At 42.9% G+C, this 21,841-nt stretch overlaps 1 protein-coding gene across 1 annotated transcript; it reads left to right on the forward strand.

Moving 5' to 3' along the window:
* The first annotated feature begins 370 nt into the window (after positions 1–370).
* On the forward strand, positions 371–21,819 carry LOC138878188 (uncharacterized). Its single transcript, XM_070157854.1, has 3 exons — positions 371–574; positions 3,355–3,578; positions 21,324–21,819. Exons 1-3 carry the CDS (start codon positions 371–373, stop codon positions 21,817–21,819), a joined length of 924 nt encoding a protein of 307 aa, XP_070013955.1.
* Positions 21,820–21,841: the final 22 nt, after the last annotated feature.

Consider the following 21,841-nt stretch of genomic DNA (forward strand, 5'->3'; position numbering starts at 1 on the left):
GTATCACGCTTGGTTCAGAGGCGGCCTGTCTTGCAAAATACCAGCTAAGAGACCGCATCTCAAAGATTTTGTAGAATCATCCCAAGGGCAATGGAATTGGTTAGCAAAAGAAAAGGGGTATCGGGCAGAGATCGGTGATTTGAAGCTACAAATTGACAGTCTGAAGTTCAATAACAGCATACAAATCGCGGCGGATCGAAGCGAAAAGAATAAATTGGTCCAAGAGAATGAAGAACTTAAGGCCCAAATCCAAAAATTGAGATTGTCTCTTGATGAACAGCCCAGAAGTCGATCAGACCAGCAGTTGATTAAGGGTTTAAAAAGAGAAGTCGCGGAATGGCGAGATGGTTTAGAAGAATCGGGAAAGATTATGGCAAAGCTCAAGGCACAGTGGGGCATAAGAATAGAGAAGCATCGCCGACATTTGAACCAATCGAAACGCGACCACGAGAAAACTGTTGCCAAAATGAAGAAAGAGATGGCTATACTTGAGATCAAAGCAGCTGATCAGGCCAAGAATTTCCAAATTGAGAGCAGATACTGGTATGACTCATTAGCCCAGATGAAGTTAGAAGTACGGCGACTGAAGAATCAGCATATGCAGGATGCTCAGGTATTCAAGATATGTAGCGATCACATAAAACGCCTACTCGTAGAGAAGAAGCAAACCAGAGATAGGATCAAGGCCATTGCCCATGCCATCACCAGAAGATGTTTACAATGTGACAACATGACCAGCGTTATCGTCCTCTCGGCAGTGATGGGTTATGTCAAGCAGACTATGCATGAGCTGGAGCAACTTGAGAGGGATCTCACGCCTAGGACCGCGGCGAGGCCGAACGATGCCCCGCGAACACCAATTTTCAAAACCATAATGCACTCATAAGTCAAGTCTGTATCTTAGCATCTTCTGCCTGTTTTTCCCATCAGGGTGATTTTTAGTCTATTTTGAGTCTAGGTTTATTTTTCAAAGTTTGCTCTTTCTTTTGCAAAATGTAGTCTGTAATAGACCATTTCAACAATAAAGAGGTTGCTTCTTTTACGCTCGTTTGTGTTTTTTGAACTACGTAATGATCTGATTCACGTAGGCATCGTGATACGCAGGCAATCCTCATCGGATCCGGTCACATTTCTTTTACTGCAAAATGAAAACATAAAAGAAAAACAAAAAAAAAAGAAAGAAAAAGAAGAAAAAAAAAAGGGAAAATAATAAGAGGAAAAATGCCGGAACGACGCATGCTCTCGTAGCAAACATGTAGGAATCCACTTAACTGTATAGGTGCATCATGCCCAACGTGAGATTGCCTATCTGTTATTTGCTGCAAATTAACCGTGCGTTTGTCGTTGAGTACCTCCAGGTTTTGTTGGAAAAGATGGTTGGTTTGGTGAAAGTCTGGCCTCACACTCATACTTCACGAGGTCATGGGGAAGTGTTCAACTACCTGTTGTTAGGACCAGAAGCAGTACTCACATTTACTTCACCAGGTCAAAAGGAAGTGTGGAAATGTCTTCCGAGATTCCGTTGCAAACAATCCCTATTTCCGAGGAGAGCTCGATCTCAGCCGTCCTCACGCCCGAATCCGCAACTGTGGAGGAAAATAGAATCTTACGGCTCCGCATGTTGGAAATGCTGGACGACTGGAATAATGGGAAAGAGCCGCTAAGTGTCGTCCCCGGATTCCCTGAATTATTCTCCAGGTCAAGTGGGACTTCTAATGTCCCCATAAATTATCCTGCTACCCCATTCGGGTACCCCGCCACTTCAGCCTTCTCTGCTGGATCGCCTTCTGAGCCTCATCCCCGAATGTCAGCCACCGATGCAAGCATGAACATCTTTACTGCACCGCCTTACCCGATTACGGCACAGCCTGCTACGTACAAGCCAAGCTTTGACTCATCCTCTTTTACATTCCAAGCACCATCGTTCTCAATGGAACCAACTAGGTTCGCTACCAGCACTAATCCTCCACCGCCTCAGTGCGAGCTTGCACCCGGGCAGGATCAGAACCCCAGAATTGCAGAACAAAATGAGATTGCCAAGAGAATGAGAAGCCTTGAACAAAGTTTGAAGAATATGCAAGGATTGAGCGGACAGAAGAGCGTCTCTTACGCCGACCTATGCATGTTCCCTCACGTGCACCTGCCAGCGGGTTTCAAGACCCCAAAGTTCGAGAAATACGATGGGCACGGTGACCCCATTGCACATCTTAAGAAATACTGCAACCAATTGCGGGGAGCCGGCGGAAAAGAAGAACTGCTAATGGCATATTTTGGGGAAAGTCTAGTAGGGATAGCCTCAGAATGGTATATGGACCAGGAAATTTCCCGATGGCATATATGGGATGATCTCGCCAGAGATTTTGTGAAACAATTCCAGTATAACATCGACATTGCACCAGACCAAAATTCTCTGTCGAATTTGAAGAAGAAACCTTCAGAAACCTTCAGAGAATATGCTATTAAGTGGCGCGAGCAGGCGTCGAGGGTGAAGCCTCCCATGGATGAGGTAGAAATGGTCACTACTTTTCTCCAGGCTCAAGAGTCTGACTATTTTCAAAACATGATGTCAGCCATGGGAAAGCCGTTTGCAGAAGCAATTAAGATTGGAGAGATGGTGGAAAATGGTCTGAAAATAGGTAGGATTCTGAGTCAAGCAGCCATAAGGGCGACCTCCCAAGCCGTCCAAAGCGGGTCCGGGGGAATGGCAAGAGGGAAGAAGAAGGAAGAAACGACCATGGCAGCCTCGGAAGCAAGGGAATATCGTAATCCCAGGCCCCGTTTTCCGGAAAGAACCCCACAACACTACTACCCCCACTCAAATCTGGCATATGCTCACCAACCCTATATGGTCATGAATGCCCAGCCTTATGCCCATCCGCCGCAACAAGCCAACCGAGGCCAAGCTCCACCTCCCAGAAATCAGCCTCCTTACCGCAACCACTATAACCCACAACCTCCGCAGAATAACTTCCGCCCTCAGGAACCACCTAGAAGGCGGACTTTCACGCCCATCGGTGAACCATACTCTACTTTGTTCCCGAAGCTAGTCCAGTTGGGTTTCTTGCAACCAATCCCTCAAACGAGGCAAAACCCGACGTCACCTTCTTACAAAGCTGGAGTCAGATGCGCCTATCATTCAGGGGCCGAGGGACACGATACAAATGTCTGCTGGTCGTTGAAAAGAGTGGTTGAGAATTTGATAGAGCAAGGGAAAATAGTGCTAAGGGATGAGGAGATCCCAAATGTGACTAACAATCCATTGCCTGCTCACAATAATGGGCCGCTGATCGGGATGATTTGTGAAGACAAAGAGTTTGACCCTGCTCTGAAAGCTATAATCGCCATTGTCGACAGGGGAAAAGGCCTGAGATAGACCAGAAACCAGAAAAGGGGGAGGAGGCCAAGGCTATAAAAAGCGAGCCTGAAAAGAAGGTGGAGAAGAAAGTGATACCGGTAAATGTACAAAGGTATTCTCCAGAAAACTTTGGTAATGTACCGTGGAATTATCAGAAGACTTTGGTAATGTACAAAGGTAAAGAGGTCATGGGAGAACTTCCAGAAAATACTTTCATTGGAAGGTATTCAAATACCCAAGAGCTGAACAACGCCACACAAAGGCGCTTCCCACCAAAGAAGCCTGTAAGCGTTGAAGAAGCGGAAGTGTTCTTCCAACAAATGAAAATGCCGGATTACGAAGTGATAGATCAACTGCGCAAGTACCCCGAGCAAGTGTCCATGCTATCATTGTTGATGAGGTCGGCCGAGCATCAAAAGATCTTACTGAAGACCCTGAATGAAGCATATGTGCCAGTTGAAACCTCGGTTGAACAACTAGAGCGGATGACAGAAAGATTCTTCGCCGTCAACCAAATCTCTTTCAGCAAGAACGATTTACCCCCGGAAGGAGCGGCACACAACAAAGCCTTGCATCTAACAGTTAAATGCGAGGACTACTATGTCAAGCGGGTAATGTTGGATGGGGGATCAGGTGTTGACATTTGCCCGCTCTCCACGCTATAAAGAATGGAAATTGGGACCGAAAGAATCAGACCCAACAATGTCTGCGTAAGGGCTTTCGACGGCATCAAGAGAGATACCATGGGGGAAATAGACCTGTTGTTGGTCATAGGGCCAGTCGAATTTGAAGTAACCTTTCAGGTGCTCGACATGGATACATCCTACAATTTCCTCCTCGGCAGACCTTGGATCCATGCGGCAGGAGCTGTGCCTTCCACTCTCCACCAGATGGTGAAGTTTGAGTACGAAGATCGAGAGATCGTGGTCCATGGAGAAGATGAGCATGCTATCTATCGGGACCCATCCATCCCATATCTTGAACCGAGAGAAGGGAGCGAACATACGGTCTATCAAGCTTTCGAGATTGTACTGGCAGAGCAGCACGAAGAGGGAATACCCTGCCCCCAGCCTTTCTTGTCCAACGCCTCGGTTATGGTGTCCAAAGAGATGATCCGGCACGGATTTAGGCCAGGGAAAGGGCTTGGACGAACCCTTCAAGGAATAACAGAACCCATTACCTTGCCAGTCACCAAGAAACCTTTTGGACTAGGCTTCAAACCTACTCCAGCAGACGAAGAGTGGGCAAAGAAAAGGAAAAATGAGGGTTAGAAGTTACCTCGACCATTGCCGGATCTATATGCAACTTTCATCAGGCCAAGGTACGCCGAAGAAGAAGACGATGAGGTCTTCATAGCTGAGGAAATCGAGGAGATATGTGGGGCGATGAGAGGAATGCTCTACGAGACTCACATGGTTCAAACAGATGAAGGCACAAGAACTACTGAGATGCTGTACGTGGGGCCGAACGCCAAACTTCGAAACGGGGAGGCCACGCCATTCCCGACTAGACGGAAGTCCGGGTAGACCTGTCCTGCCACCTTTCCTGTGTCACAAGTTGTCTCCAGAACATAACTTGAACGTTTTCTTCCTTTCAATTGTTGTTTTGAATTCCTAAGTTGTAAACATTGTTGTCTTCTAATTTTCCAAAGAAAATAAAAAAAAGAAAAAAATCAATCATTGCTTTCCCATTCTTTCTTTTGTTCTGATTTTTGTTATTTTTCCTTTTATCTTTCCTTTCAGTTATAATAATGCTGCTTTAAATATGACATGCTTGCAGACTTCACGCCCAGATCACAACGAGCTATTTAACTGTGAATTAATGAACTCAGAACCAGAATATGACGAAGAAGAGGCTTTTAGGGAAATAAACCGAGAGTTGGAACATTTCGAGAATAAACCTAAGCCAAATCTGAATGACACTGAACCGGTAAATTTAGGAACCCCGGAAGAAATCCGGGAGACCAAGATAAGCATTCACACGGACAAGAAAACGCGAGATGCGATAATTCAACTTCTTTTTGAATTTAAAGACGTGTTTGCTTGGTCATATGATGACATGCCGGGACTAGGTGTTGATCTAGTGGTTCATAAATTGCCGATTCATCCTGATTGTCCTCCAGTTCAACAAAAGCAACGAAAGTTCAAAACTGAGGTCAGTGACAAGATTAAAGAGGAGATCACTAAACAACTGAAAACGGGAGTGATTCGGGTAGTCCAATATACAACATGGTTGGCGAATGTGGTTCCAGTACCGAAAAAGGACGGGAAAACTCGGGTATGTGTAGATTACCGAGATCTGAACAGAGCAAGTCCTAAAGATAATTTCCCGCTGCCCAACATCCACATCCTCGTTGATAATTGCGCCAAACACGAAATACAGTCTTTCGTAGATTGTTACGCTGGGTATCATCAGGTATTGATGGATGAAGAGGACGCCGAGAAAACTGCCTTCACCACGCCTTGGGGCACCTACTGTTATCGGGTCATGCCATTTGGTTTGAAGAATGCTGGGGCTACTTACATGAGGGCCATGACTGCCATTTTTCATGACATGATGCATCAGGAAATAGAGGTGTACGTGGACGACGTGATAGTCAAGTCCAGGACGCAGGATAATCACATCCAAGATTTGAGGAAGTTCTTCGAGAGATTAAGGAAGTATGACTTGAAGCTGAACCCAGCCAAATGTGCTTTCGGAGTTCCGTCAGGCAAACTTTTGGGCTTCATCGTAAGCAGGAGAGGTATCGAACTAGATCTAACTAAGATAAAATCTATCAGAGATTTACCTCCCCCGAGAACAAAGAAAGACGTGATGAGTTTGTTGGGCAGATTGAACTACATCAGTCGATTTATTGCCCAGCTGACAAGCACGTGTGAACCCATATTCAAGCTGTTAAGGAAAGATGTGGCGATCAAATGGACAACTGAGTGTCAAGAAGCCTTTGATAAAGTCAAAGAATACCTTTCGAATCCCCCAGTTTTGGTCCCCCCAGAACCAGGTAGACCACTTTTCTTGTATCTGACAGTCTTGGAGAACTCTTTCGGTTGCGTCCTCGGGAAACACGACATAACCGGAAAGAAGGAGCAAGCAATCTACTACTTGAGCAAGAAATTCACCGGCTACAAGGCCAAATACACTCTGCTGGAAAAGACATGTTGTGCTCTCACGTGGGTTGCTCAAAAGCTAAGACATTATCTCCAAGCCCACACTACGTTCCTCATAAGCAGGTTGGATCCTTTGAAGTATATATTTCAGAAACCAATGCCTACTGGGAGACTGGCTAAGTGGAAAATCTTGCTTACTGAATTCGACATAGTCTATGTCACTCGCACGGCAATGAAAGCCCAAGCGTTAGCAGATCACTTGGCCGAAAATTCGGTCGATGAGGAATACCAGCCATTGAGTACCTACTTTCCAGATGAAGAAGTAAACACCGTAGAAGTGGTCTCGGAGGACGTTCATGTTTGGAAGATGTTCTTTGATGGAGCCGTGAATGCCAAAGGTGTATGGATTGGGGCAATTCTGATTTCGCCTTCTGGTCAGCATTATCCCGCCACAACTAGACTTCGTTTCTTTTGCACAAACAATACAGCTGAGTATGAAGCCTGCATCATGGGCATGCATATGGCAATCGATCAGGATGTCGAAGATTTACTGATTATGGGAGATTCCGACCTGATTATCCGGCAAGTCCAAGGCGAATGGGAAACTCGGGATGTCAAACTTATCCCTTACCGACAGCATGTGGAGGACCTCGGCAAGCGCTTTACATCAATAGAGTTCATGTATATCCCGAGGTGTCACAATGAACTGGCGGACGCACTTGCTACTCTGGCTTCAATGCTACCCTACCCGGGCAACGCCCACGTCGATCCTTTGGAAATCCAAATCAAGGAAAGACACGGTTACTGCAATGTAATCGAGGCGGGATCAAATACGCAGCCTTGGTACCATGACATCAAGAGGTTCCTGAAGACACAAGAATACCCCGAGCACGCTACTGGAGATCAAAAGAGGACCATTAGGCGACATGCAAGTGGTTTCTTTCTGAGCGGTGAATTGTTATATAAGAGGACCCCGGACCTCAATCTCCTAAGATGTGTCGATATCGAGGAAGCGAGAAAGATCATGCACGAAGTACACGCAGGTGTGTGCGGACCTCACATGAACGGGTATGTCTTAGCGAAGAAAATCCTTCGAGCAGGTTATTACTGGATGACCATGGAAAAGGATTGCTTTAGCTTCGTTCGGAAGTGTCATCAGTGTCAGGTGCACGGTGATTTGATTCATGCACCTCCCACGGAGCTGCATCCCATGTCTGCACCTTGGCCATTTGTCGCCTGGGGCATGGACGTCATTGGACCAATCGAACCGAAGGCTTCGAATGGACACAGGTTTATACTGGTTGCCATCGATTACTTCACAAAATGGGTAGAAGCTGTCACTCTCAAGTCGGTCACTAAAAAAGCTGTAGTGGATTTTGTACACTCAAATCTTATCTGTCGTTTCGGTATTCCTGCGACTATCATTACAGATAACGCAGCAAACTTGAACAGTCACTTGATGGGAGATGTATGCGAGCAATTCAAGATAACGCATAGGAATTCTACTCCTTATCGGCCGAAAGCCAATGGTGCTGTGGAAGCGGCGAACAAAAACATCAAGAAGATTTTGAGGAAAACGATCCAAAGTTCCCGACAGTGGCATGAGCAGTTACCATTTGCATTGTTGGGGTATCGCACTACGGTACGCACATCAGTAGGAGCGACTCCTTATCTTTTGGTTTATGGGACCGAGGCTGTAATACCGGCAGAGGTAGAAATTCCTTCGCTTCGAACCATTGTCGAAGCAGAAATCGAAGACAGCGAGTGGGTCAAGACTCGGTTAGAGCAATTGACTTTGATTGATGAAAAGCGAATGGCCGCGGTTTGTCACGGACAGTTGTACCAACGAAGGATGGCCCGTGCTTACAACAAGAAAGTCCGACCCAGGAATTTCGAAGTAGGTCAGCTGGTACTGAGGCGTATTCTGCCGCATCATGAGGAAGCAAAAGGGAAGTTTGCTCCAAATTGGAAAGGCCCATACATCATAAGGAAGATATTGCCGAGATGAGCATTGTATTTAGGTGATATCGAAGGAAATGACCCCGAAACAACAGTAAATGCGAATGCAGTCAAGAGATACTACGTCTGAATTATACTCCGGTAGTCTTGACACATTTGAAATGACGAAGGTTTTATTCCCCACTACTCCCCAAACACTACCCAATTCTCTCTACAAACCTTTGAGCCGCTTACAAAAAAAACAAAAAAAAACAAAACATTGATTGAGGCCTGAACTACGTTTGACTTGATTCCGAAAGGATACGTAGGCAGCCTCTCCCTGAGGTTCAGTCACGCCAACAATAAAATCCCATTCACCCTGAAATTGAAACCGGGGCACGTCGAGCAGTTTAGAAGTTAGTATCATCTACCTCTCTTTACCAAGCACAAGCCTTCAGATCAATTACCAAAGATAGTGGGAAACCAATAAGCGTCACAAATGGAGACCGGCACACTCTGAATTGAGAGAGATAAAATGAGAGAGTCTCGTCGGTGAAAACCTTCGGGCACCACGAGGCGACGGGAGTAGAGAAACCAAAATGAGAGAGCTTGTTTAGTAAAAACTCGCAAAGAGTGCTATCAAGCGATGACAGGAAGAGAAATGAGAGAGGTCAGCCAGTGAAAACCCGCAAAGGGCGCTGTTGGCCGAAAAGGAATGACGCCACCCCAAGAAGGTCTCGGCAAAGTTCCACCGGTTTTGGAATCACAGATCTGTTCTGGTTCAGGAAAACGCAAGTTCATGGAAGGTCGGACGTCCAGTCCAAAGAGCATGTCATGTCATTTAAAGCCAGCGTTATCTTCCTCAGATAAGTCTTTCTCGTCCCGAAAAAGGACACTCCCTTCCTGATATTTGTTTTCTCCTTTCTTTGTTTCTCTTCGAATCCCTTTTATGTTTTAACCCCAAGTTCAGGATACACCGGAAAGGGCAGGTGGCAGGTCTGTTTTCACGGAATTCCGTTTCATGAAGGAAAACATCCCGTTTCGTTGGTACGTCTGTCCAAACTTGATGAATCATGATGTTTGATGGCGTTCGAAGTAAAGAGGAAAAAGAGAAATTTCCCCCAGCAAGTCCGCCTTCTGGCGAATCCCCACAGAGTCTCCCCTTGTACAATCCCCCACAGAGTCTCCCTAATATATATATATATATAAAAAAATCCCCATTGGAATTTCCCCAGCACATCCCCAGCGAGTCCCTTTGTAAAAATTCCCCAACAAGCTTACCCCAACAAATCCTAGAAAGCCCGCTTCGAAACAAATCCCCAGCATGCCCCATTGTACAAAAATCCACACAAAGAATCCACTTTGTAAATATTCCCCCACAGGGCTTCCTTTTGTACAAATCCCCACAGAATACCTCCAATAAAATCCCCGTTGAGAACCTCCAAGCAAAACGGGACACAAAAAAAAAAGAGCCTTACGAGGCAAATCATCACAGAATCTGGAAATACAAGCCTGAGCAGTCTAAAGGGTTTCGACATATGAATCAAATCAATGGCGGGACTTCGCAACAGAATGAAGACGCAACAAAGCAACCGGGAACGATCAAGGTCACCAAACCGACCGTCATTTCCGAACTAACAATTGTTCTTTGTCTAAAAAGTTGAAACAGGTTTAATCCAAGACAACCGTGCAAGAAGCAGGTGTCGCCCAAAGAAGAAGGTACATGGGTACAAGAAATATTTTGGCAATAAGGAATTCACTCGAAAGGTAAGTTTCCACGAAACTCATTTTTATCTTCTACTAAAACAAGAAAATTCAAAAAAAGAGAGGTCAGTTGTTGTTCTCGAATTTTGTCCCCAGCCAGTCAGCATTAGGGTTTTAAACCCTAAACTGAACTTTTTTCCATTCAGCCAGCATTAGGGTTTTAAACCCTAAACTGAGCTTTTCCATGCAATCAGTATTAGGGTTTTAAACCCTAAACTGAATTTTTCCTTTAGTCAGCATTAGGGTTTTAAACCCTAAACTGAACTTTTTTCCATTCAGCCAGCATTAGGGTTTTAAACCCTAAACTGAGCTTTTCCATGCAATCAGCATTAGGGTTTTAAACTCTAAACTGAATTTTTCCTTTAGTCAGCATTAGGGTTTTAAACCCTAAACTGAACTTTTTTCCATTCAGCCAGCATTAGGGTTTTAAACCCTAAACTGAGCTTTTCCATGCAATCAGCATTAGGGTTTTAAACTCTAAACTGAATTTTTCCTTTAGTCAGCATTAGGGTTTTTAAACCCTAAACTGAACTTTTTTCCCATTCAGCCAGCATTAGGGTTTTAAACCCTAAACTGAGCTTTTCCATGCAATCAGCATTAGGGTTTTAAACCCTAAACTGAATTTTTCCTTTAGTCAGCATTAGGGTTTTAAACCCTAAACTGAACTTTTTTCCCATTCAGCCAACATTAGGGTTTTAAACCCTAAACTGAGCTTTTCCATGCAATCAGCATTAGGGTTTTAAACCCTAAACTGAATTTTTCCTTTAGTCAGCATTAGGGTTTTAAACCCTAAACTGAACTTTTTTCCATTCAGCCAGCATTAGGGTTTTAAACCCTAAACTGAGCTTTTCCATGCAATCAACATTAGGGTTTTAAACCCTAAACTGAATTTTTCCTTTAGTCAGCATTAGGGTTTTAAACCCTAAACTGAACTTTTTTCCCATTCAGCCAGCATTAGGGTTTTAAACCCTAAACTGAGCTTTTCCATGCAATCAGCATTAGGGTTTTAAACCCTAAACTGAATTTTTCCTTTAGTCAGCATTAGGGTTTTAAACCCTAAACTGAACTTTTTTCCCATTCAGCCAGCATTAGGGTTTTAAACCCTAAACTGAGCTTTTCCAGGCAATCAGCATTAGGGTTTTAAACCCTAAACTGTATTTGACTTTTAATCAGCATTAGGGTTTTAAACCCTAAATTGAATTTTTCCTTCAGGCAACATTAGGGTTTTAAACCCTAAACTGAACTTTTTTCCCATTCAGCCAGCATTAGGGTTTTAAACCCTAAACTAAGCTTTTCCATGCAATCAGCATGAGGGTTTTAAACCCTAAACTGAATTTTTCCTTTAGTCAGCATTAGGGTTTAAACCCTAAACTGAACTTTTTTCCCATTCAGCCAGCATTAGGGTTTTAAACCCTAAACTGAGCTTTTCCAGGCAATCAGCATTAGGGTTTTAAACCCTAAACTGAATTTGACTTTTAGTCAGCATTAGGGTTTTAAACCCTAAACTGAACTCTTTCCTTCAGTCAGCATTAGGGTTTTAAACCCTAAACTGAACTTTTTCCCTTTAGTCAGCATTAGGGTTTTAAACCTTAAACTGAACTTTTCCCATTTAGTCAGCATTAGGGTTTTAAACCCTAAACTGAACTCTTTCCTTCAGTCAGCATTAGGGTTTTAAACCCTAAACTGAACTTTTTTCCTTTAATCAGCATTAGGGTTTTAAACCCTAAACTGAACTTTTCCCATTTAGTCAGCATTAGGGTTTTTAAACCCTAAACTAAACTCTTTCCTTCAGTCAGCATTAGGGTTTTAAACCCTAAACTGAACTTTTTCCTTTTAGTCAGCATTAGGGTTTTAAACCCTAAACTGAACTTTTTCCTTTTAGTCAGCATTAGGGTTTTAAACCCTAAACAGAACTTTTTCCTTTCAGCCAGCATTAGGGTTTTAAACCTTATACTGAGCTTTTCCTTGCAATCAGCATTAGGGTTTTAAACCCTAAGCTGAACTTCTCCCCAGTTGGTCAGTATTAGAGTTTCAACTCTAAAACTGAACTTCTCCCCAGCTAGTCGGTATTAGGGCTCCAACCCTTAACTGAGCATTTTTATCTTCCTTCATCAATTTTATGAACTTCCTGGCGAATAATTCACGAAATTTTCCTAGTAAAACTGGGGCAGAAAATTTCGTTCGTTTGTTTGTTTTCTCCCGCAGGTCTAACCTCGAGCCACACGGATCGAAACGGCCCACGAACTGAGTCTCAACTCAGAATCAAAGAAGAAAAAGTCAAAAAGAAGATGTCCCGAGATATCGGAGTAAATGGAAGGCAAATCGACTCCAACATTTGATTAAGATTCAGAACTCTGCAAGTCACGCCTCACTCAGCATCCCAGAGAATAAGCAAGCACCTACAACTCGCGAGCATCAAGATTCGGATCGAAGTCTACAAGCAAAGTCAGCTGAGACTCAAGATCAAGTCGCAAAAGAATCATAGATAGAGATCTTGTAACTAGCAGTTGACATGCATATAAGTATTTAGTTCAGTTTCAATTTTCCTTTGGTTGTAATAAGGCGGTCAGTAAAGCAAAGGTGACAACAGCAACAGCAGTAACAGCAAGCATTGCAGTCCCATGGTAGTCCCAGCTACCGAAACTTCCCGAACTACATTGACCTGATTCCTGTTTAGCCCAGGATATGTAGGAAATCTTTGAAGCAAGATTCGGTCAAATCTTTCAAAAAACATGCTTCACACGGAGTAGTCCATAGGCAAAAATCGCTCATATCCGCTCACTTTATCTTTGCACGAAAACTCTTCGTGTTTCCGAACAAAGAGGGGCAGCTGTGAGCACGTGATTTTTGTTTTACGAGACAATCGCTCCAAAAGAAATAAAATAATAACAAACGGCCCTGCTGTACAATTTTTGGATTTTACATGGCACTTTGTTAATTATTTATGATTTTTGCCCATTTTTATTTTTTATCAAAAACAAAATACAAAAAAATGTAGGTGTCATGCGTAATTTGAACCGTAATCCGGTTTGTTAAATAGAAAATCATAAAAATACGCATTTTTTTCCTGATTTGTTTGCCTTGTTTAATTTTACCTACTTTTAACATTTTTTTTATGTATGCGTGTAATAAATACATTAAGTGTTGATTAATGTTGTTTAGTTTTTAGTTTAATTAGGTTGTGTGTTTAAAAAAATTTAGAAAATAAAAAAAGGGGGGTTGAAACTTGTTTTTAATTAAGTTTGGGCCAATTCCCATTGCAAAATCTGAGGCCCAAACCCCACAACCCAACCCAAAACCTGTGCTTGCCCCGGTCCAGACCAGCCTACTTCAAAGAACGTCCAAACGACGCCGTTTTAATCCAGTCTGATCTGGGCCGTTGATCTCAGATTGATCAACGGCCAAGATCACTTCCCCATAACCCACTAATGAACCCGACCCATTCCACCCGGACCGACCCAACCCCCTCTAGTTTTGAAACGACATCGTTTCCTATTAGTTGAAGGATCCTGGCCCTTCATCGTGTCTCATCCAACGGCCAGGATCCGTTCATCCACTACATATATAAGCTCTCACTCATACCCTGCCCCCTATCCAATACCCCAGCTTTCATCATCTTCACAAGAACCCCAAACCCTAGAGCCGCCCCCATCTCCCTTCACCAGAAACCCGGCGGCATGAACGCCGGTGACCTCCGCCTGAACACCATAGAACCCCCTCACAACCCTGAACATGGATCTTTTAACCACTTAGCTCGAATCCCTTCCCACCTTCTCGAATCTTCATTTGAAGATTCGAGTCGGAACCTGACTTACACCGTTTGACCCCAGTTTCACACCAGACACTCCCCAGACCCCCCTCGTGACCAAACCATGCTTGGTTTGGTCCGAATTTGACCAGGGAAGCATGAATCCCAGATCTGATTTTTGGAACCTTAGGGTTCCTCGTCACTGGTCCGTATCCGTTTGAGCCAAGGTATTTAGGGTCTAATGGATTTTAGTCGAAGTGTTCTCACTCGATTAAAGTCCTTTCGACCCCAAGAAGGGCATGTTCGAATCCAAGCCAAGACTTTTGATTTTTCGGGATTTATGGTGAGTTTTTGTTTTCCTCTTTCCTTTATTTTTAGTCCATGTGCTGATTAAAGGTCTGTTCATGTTTTGTTTAATTTGTGTCCCTAAATTTTATCAACTGTGTGCTGTCCACTTTGCCTGAACCTACGTGTTTGATTAAGTCCCTCTTCTATTTACTGATAATGTGTATGTGTAAGCTGTACAATCAAATGAATTTGAATTGGTTCGTTCAATTAGTTCCCAGGGCCATTCTGTATTAACACTGCAATCTGAACCCCTTGTGTGATACTCTTGGATTTCTGATTTTTGGCTACGATTGTACATGTTATGATTAATATAGTCGAGTCGACATGTGTCGTCAATTAGTTTTAACTGTCTGAACAATAACAAATTGACCTGTTGCTGTTAAGCATTGCCTGAATCTAATTAGGAACTGAGTCTAGTTACTTATAGTTATTAATTGGATTTCAGAAATCTAAGGTGGGGTCTGTAATTGCAAACTGAATTGATGGCATGTGCATTTGTGCACAACATGTGCATAAGGCCCCCTTTCTGAATTAAAATAGTTTGACAGCATGTGCTGTCAGAATACATTCTGCTGCCCATATTCTGCTTTAGTTTCAGAAATAATAAGCATTACTCAAAAGGTAAGCCTGCCAAGGGAATATCATGGGGTTGTGTTCTTATTTAAATAGTGAGTGGAAACTGAAAAGGGGTAGCACATGGGAGGGTGTTCTGATTGTCTAAAACAGGCTGTTAAAGGGGTGATTCGAGGCTTATAAAAGAGAGGGACTTCCATCAGTTTTAGGGGGGACAGGAGAGAGATCCGATAAAAGAGAAAAAATACATACACATACATACATAGACAGGCATACAGACCTTAAGATAGACATAGATACACACACAGAGAGATAGAAAAAGAGAATACACAGAAAACTTAGTTTGGAGATTGAGAGTTGAAGTTCTGAAAAGCAGAAAACTGGAAAAGAACTCTGTTTGATAACACAGACAGACAAAACTAGAAATTGCATTCTTCTTGTTGTCTTGATTTCAATGGTCTTGACCTGTTTGTCCAATACTGATTTCTTCTAAGTCCAACTGAGTCTGCTGATTGTTTGTTGGTTTACTCTGGAATTTGGTCTAGCTGGGATCTTGGTTCTATTCCAATTACTTTGCTTGTTGCTGCTGCTGCTATTCTGTTTCTTGTTGCTGCTGATTTCCCTATCTTCTTCCTCTTCTCCTTTGCATTTTCAGTATTTCCAGGTACACATCTCAAGTCTCACATTGGTGTAGCTGAATGTAACATTGAAAAGCATGAATAGAAAGATTTGAAGGAGTTATAATCACCCGCTATTTACTGACTGCCTTTTCATAAATTTTGTTAAGTTGTGTAAATTTTAGTTTATAGCTAATAGAGAATACATTAGTAAGTTTGTACTTAATTAAAGTTTATGTTAATTTGAAACTGTGGTATTTGATTCGTTTAGTAGCATACAGGATGTAAATATAATCAATGGAATGTGAAACTATCTAGTACGATTGTTAAAATTAAATTCACTCTTTCAGTATGCTTTGAATAAGTAGGGGCGAGTGGCTTTTAAACCTAACCAAATATGATATAGTTTTGAATCACCCAGTTCGATTTCTTTTAGGCAGTTTATAGGATTAGTTTTGAACATCATCAGTAACATCCTTTGATAAGGAATTCAATTAATCCTGCTTAAGCGAGTTAATTCAAATCCGACTTAAAGATGTTTGTTCGGATTAAGTGTTGTATTTCGTCAATCTCGCATGTAACTTCTTCGTCTAATTAAAGCAGGTTCCAAAGGGTATGACGTCTCTCCATTTTATAAATAATTAATCAGAAATTGATAAGGATCCGGTTTAGGCCAAAGCATATACTTGAATTAACATGTATCTTTCTTCTTCTATTTAGACTGAACATAATAGAAATATAGTCACTTTAGGGTATCCTTTCTAAAATAGAGACGAGCCTCGCCAAATAAAAAATGCAACATTGCGGGGCCCTCAATAACTAACCATAATAAGCATTTTAGAATTCAGGATAGGCCGTTTTAGTGAATTTCATGGCCTTCTCCGAAAATAATAATGCGTTAGACTCTTTAGGCGCGGCTTAATTTAACCTTCTTAAACACGGGTGCACATTGATGTGACCCAAATCCAAATCTCAACGGAGTCAAAATGTGTCGACGACCGCGGGTGCATTGATTGTGACGTGGTTCGAGATGCATTTTCACGACGTTGCAATTCTATAAAAATAAATGATAATAATAACAGCGGTTTAAACTTAATAAAAGCACATAAGTCACAACATGTATTTAAATCAGATATTTAGCCATTATAACAATTTAAACGACCGTGCTAGAACCACGGGTTTCGAGGGTGCCTAACACCTTCCCTCGGGTCAACAGAATTCCTTACCTAGAATTTCTGGTTCGCAGACTTCATTTGGAAAAGTCAAAAATTTCCTTGATTTGGGATTCAAGATAAACCGGTGACTTGGGGCACCAAAAGCCAAACCTTTCCCAAGTGGCGACTCTGAATCGAATAAATAATCTCATTTCGAATATTGTCACTTAAATTGGAAAAACTCCCTCGCGCATTTTACCCTTCGGGCGGGCGCGCAAAAAGGAGGTGTGACAGTTGTCATATTGTTCACAATTAGCTTGAGGTTGTTGTCCTCTTTGCCTCTTTTTCAACATAGAAACACCTTCCATTGCGTTGACTTGGCGCGGGTTTTGGAATTTTTGCAATTGTGCCTTTGCCAATTGATTCATAGTTGTTGTAAGCTCGGCGATAGCTTGGCTATGATCGTGCAACTCCTTGTGCAAATGGATGACCGTAGGGTCACCTTGGGGCACGTTTGCTCGGCTTTGCCATGCCGAAGAGATGTCGACCATTTCATCAAGTACATCACATGCCTCTTGGTAAGAAAGTTTCATAAAGTTCCCTCCGGCCAATAGGTTCACGATGCATTGATTTGTGGTGTTGATGCCCCGATAAAAGGTTTGTTGAATCATAGCATCGGTCATATCGTTATTAGGAACTCTTTCACCATTGTTCTATATCTTTCCCATATCTCGTGCAAAGGTTCTGTTGGCTCTTGCTTGAAAGCTAGAATTTCATCCCGAAGAGCTGCCATATGACTTGGAGAGAAGAACTTGGCAATATATTTGTCCGCCAATTCATCCCATGTTGTAATAGAATGATTGGGGAGCCTTTCTAACCAATCTAATGCTTTACCCCGAAGAGAAAACGGGAAAAGCCTCAATCTCAACGCATCCTCGGACACGTTTGTCTGCTTGCTACCCCAACATGTATCCACGAACCCCTTCAAGTGCTTGTAGGCATTTTGATCGGAGGCACCCGTGAAATAACCTCTTTGCTCGAGCAAGGTCAGCATAACATTTGTGATTTGAAAGTTCCCCGCCCGGATTCGGGGAGGAACAATAGCACTGGCGTATCCTTGATTTGGTAAAACTCTAGGAGCCACTCTCGGCGGTGCCGGAGGAGGGTCTGGAATGTTGTTGTTCTCATTTGCATTTATATTGACATGTCGGCCTCTCCATGGAAGTTGAGGTAAGACCTCATCTTGTTCTAGATCCTCTACCTCCTCCCCCGCTATCACATTATCGAGAGGGTCATTTGCATTAAGAGCCATTGTACCTGATTGATCGACACAAACAAAATTAGTAAACAAGAAGGAAACAGAAGCAAAACACAATTCTAGCTACACAAATAGTCAACACCGTAAGCTCCCCGACAACGGCGCCAAAAAGTTGATCACGGCAAACTCAACCTCATACAACAGTAGGAGGAGCGGGCGCTAATACTTTTAACCGAATAGTGGTATCGGGGTCAATTTCCACAGGGAGCTTGGAATGGAGTTGCGTATTTGTTTAGACTAGGAATGCGTGTTTGCTCCTAATTGTACTTCTACCATTTTTTGGGTTTTTGTTTAATCACTACTATTATCAACTACAAGTTTAAGCTAATTTATGCTAAAAGGGTATGTTCTAAGTTATGATTAATATAGATAAAGGCACTAGGGTCGTGGCATCACCTAGGTGGTTAACTAACGGGTAGAGGTTACTAATAATAGATTGACATATTTGGGATCAATGTTATAGCCGTGCACATTTGTACTCACTCTCACACCTCTCGGTAGAGAGAGCGATTTTGCTCAATTGACTCTCTCGAGATCAATTGGGTAGGCCAATTAGACCAAGCAACTAGGGTTCAAGTAGGGTGATTACTCTCTCGAGGTTTAACCCGTTAATTGGGACTACCATTTCTTATGGATCCACCCCAATCCCTTGTTGGGTCAATTCTGGGGTCATAGACTCTCTTTCTCAAGAAAGGTCAAGACCCACTAAGCTAGAATCAATGTTTGCAACCATCAATCCTTAATTAAACCATAAAATTAACCCAAATAACAAACACCCAATATCAATCTATCAGTAAGAAGCAACACCCATTAATTACCCACACTAGGGTTGAGCCACAACCCTAGCTAATGGGTTTAGCTAGACATAATTAAAGCAGAAAATGAAGAAATAGAAGATGAAACAACCATATTAATTAATTGCTAATGCTAAACTACAATAATCTATGATGAAACTAAGCTAAAAATGCCCAAGATAGGCCAAAACATAAGTCTCACGAGTGCAGCAGCTGTCAATTGTACAAAACTTAACCTAAAAATGGTAAAATGTTCTATTTATAGTGGGCTGGAAAACTGGACAAAAATGCCCCTGCGGGGTTAGTGCGGACCGCACAAAGATGGCACGCGGTTGCACTGGGTTGCTTGACCTCTAAATCTTGCTCTCTAAAAATGGTGATGCGGACCGCACAAAGTTGGGGTGCGGCCGCATGAAAACTGGCGCGGACCGCACAAAGTTGTTGTGCGGCCACATGAAAGGTTTTGCAGCTTCTCTGAACTTCACTGATGCGGGCGGCGTGACCATAGAGTGCGGTCGCATGGGGGGGAGCGCGGGCCGCATGAAGTTGAACGCGGCCGCGTGGTTTGCTTCTGGAATATAATACTCTCTGAACTTATTGGACGCGATCGCATAGCAAAATTATGCGGCCGCATGAGTGAGATGAGGGCCGCATGATTTGGGACGCGGCCGCATTAGGGCATGGCTTGTAAGTTCACAGTCTCTGAACTTCTATGGTGCGGCCGCATGACAAGATGGTGCGGTCCGCACCAAGTTCTGAATGTCTTCACTCTACTGATCTTTGGCATTTGAGCAGGTTTCACTCCAATTTGAGCCGATCTTTGACGATTTGTCACTTTATAGCTCAAACCTGCAATCAAGCGCAATCTGTAAGCTTTTTGGGACTATTTTATAGCAATTTACACTCAAAGCGCAGGCAAGTATGGGTATAAAACATGTTAAAAATCCTACTTATCACATCCCGAGATCATTCATAGCTCCTGATGTCAAGGACGCCAACAAATTGATGGTTGAAGAGTTGGACCAAGGCATATTAATTGAACACCTACCGGATTGAAAGGTATACTTGGGTGCGGAGTTAACCTTGGAGCTTAGGAAAAAACTTATTGATTTCCTTAAAGCTAAGGTCGATTGTTTTGCTTGGTCCCATCTTGACATGATAGGATTTCCACAGGAAGTAACCACTCACAAGATGAGTTTGGACCCGAAGTTCCATCCGGTTAAGCAGAAGAGGAGTCCAAAGTTTGAGATCAAACATGCGTTCATCAAGGATGAGGTATCCAAAAGTCTAAAAATAGGATCCATCCGAGAAGTTAAATATCCGGACTAGTTAGCTAACATAGTGGTAGTTCCTAGAAAGAGAAATAAACTAAAAATGTGTGTGGATTACAAAGACCTAAACAAAGCATGCCTTAAGGATTCTTTGCTTTGCCTAATATCGATCGAATGATCGACGTGACGATCGGGAACAAGATACTAAGCTTTCTCGATGCCTACACTAGGTACAACCAAATTCGGATGGACCTGGACGATCAAGAAAAGACTTCTTTCATTGCAAAATTTGGCACCTACTGTTATAACGTGATGCCATTTGGATTAAAGAACATCGGTGCCACCTATCAACACCTAGTAAACCGGATGTTTGAGGAACAAATAGGGAAATCAATGGAAGTTTATATTGATGATATGCTGGTCAAGTCCTTGTGAGCAGAGGACAATCTGAAATATTTGCAGGAAACTATTGACATATTAAAGAAATAAAACATGAAGCTAAACTCGTAGAAGTGCGCATTAGGGGTCAGATTGGGCAAATTCCTAGGGCTCATGGTATCCAATTGGGGATAGAGATCAACCCCAACAAAATAAATGCCATAGAGGACATCACCGTGGTGAACAACGTCAAGGCAGTTCAAAGACTGACCGGGCGCATTGTCGTATTGGGATAGTTCATTTCGAGATCCTCATATAAGAGTCATAGATTCTTCTCACTATTGAAGAAGAAGAACTTTTTCTGCACCCCAGAATGCCAGCAAGCTTTGGAAGAACTTAAATGATACCTGTCGAGCCCCTCCCCCCTCCCCCCCTTGCACACTCCGAAGGCAGACGAATACTTGTACCTCTACTTGGCAGTTTCTGAGGTGGCAGTAAATGGTGTCTTAAACTGGAGGAAGAAGGTACACAATTCTCTATTTACTATGTCAGTAGAACTCTATGCGAGGCTGAATCAAGGTATCCTCACCTATAAAAGTTAGCGCTCGCTTTGCTAATTGCTTCTAGGAAGCTAAAGTTGTACTTCCAATGCCACCCTATATAAATCGTAACCTCCTACCCACCGAAGAATATCATCCATAACCCGAGCTCTTGGTCTGGTTGGCCAAATGGTCCATGGATATTAGCGGGTACGAGATCGAGTACCTACGCCGAACCCCCATAAAATATCAAATTTTGGCAGACTTTGTTGCCGATTTTATGTCGGCCTTAATACCCGAAGTCGAAAGGGAACTACTGCTCAACTCTAGAACTACTTTGGGAATCTAGATCCTCTTCATGGATGGTGCCTCCAACACGAAAGGGTCCAATCTCGATATCGTATTAAAACCTCCTACAGGAAGTATAATCAGCAATCTATTAGAACTGTGAAATTGACTAATATTGAGGCTGAGTATGAGGCTATGATTGCAAGTCTAGAATTGGCTAAGAGCCTTAGGGCCGAAGTGATCAAAGCCAAGTGTGACTCCCTCCTCATGGAAAATCAAGCCAATGAAACGTTCGAAGTAAAAGTAGAACGGATGTGTTGGTATTTAGATAAAGTGCAGGTAACCTTACACCAATTCAGGGAATGGACCCTGCATCATGTACCCCGATATCAAAACAATAAGACCGATGCACTGGCTAACTTGGGGTCATCGGTCGATTCTGATGAATTCAACTTGGGAGAAATGGTGCAACTAATGAATTCGATGATAGAAGAAGGTCATGCCGAAGTGAACTCAATGAGTTTAACTTGGGATTGGAGAAACAAATACATAGACTACTTGAAGACAGGAAAATTTCCTTTACACCAAAGAATCGAGAGCCATGCACACCAAAGCTGTCAGATTTAGCTTGGTCGAAGGGGCATTGTTT

Source organism: Nicotiana sylvestris, chromosome 9, assembly GCF_000393655.2.
Source record: "Nicotiana sylvestris chromosome 9, ASM39365v2, whole genome shotgun sequence".
In the NCBI taxonomy this organism is placed as follows: domain Eukaryota; kingdom Viridiplantae; phylum Streptophyta; class Magnoliopsida; order Solanales; family Solanaceae; genus Nicotiana; species Nicotiana sylvestris.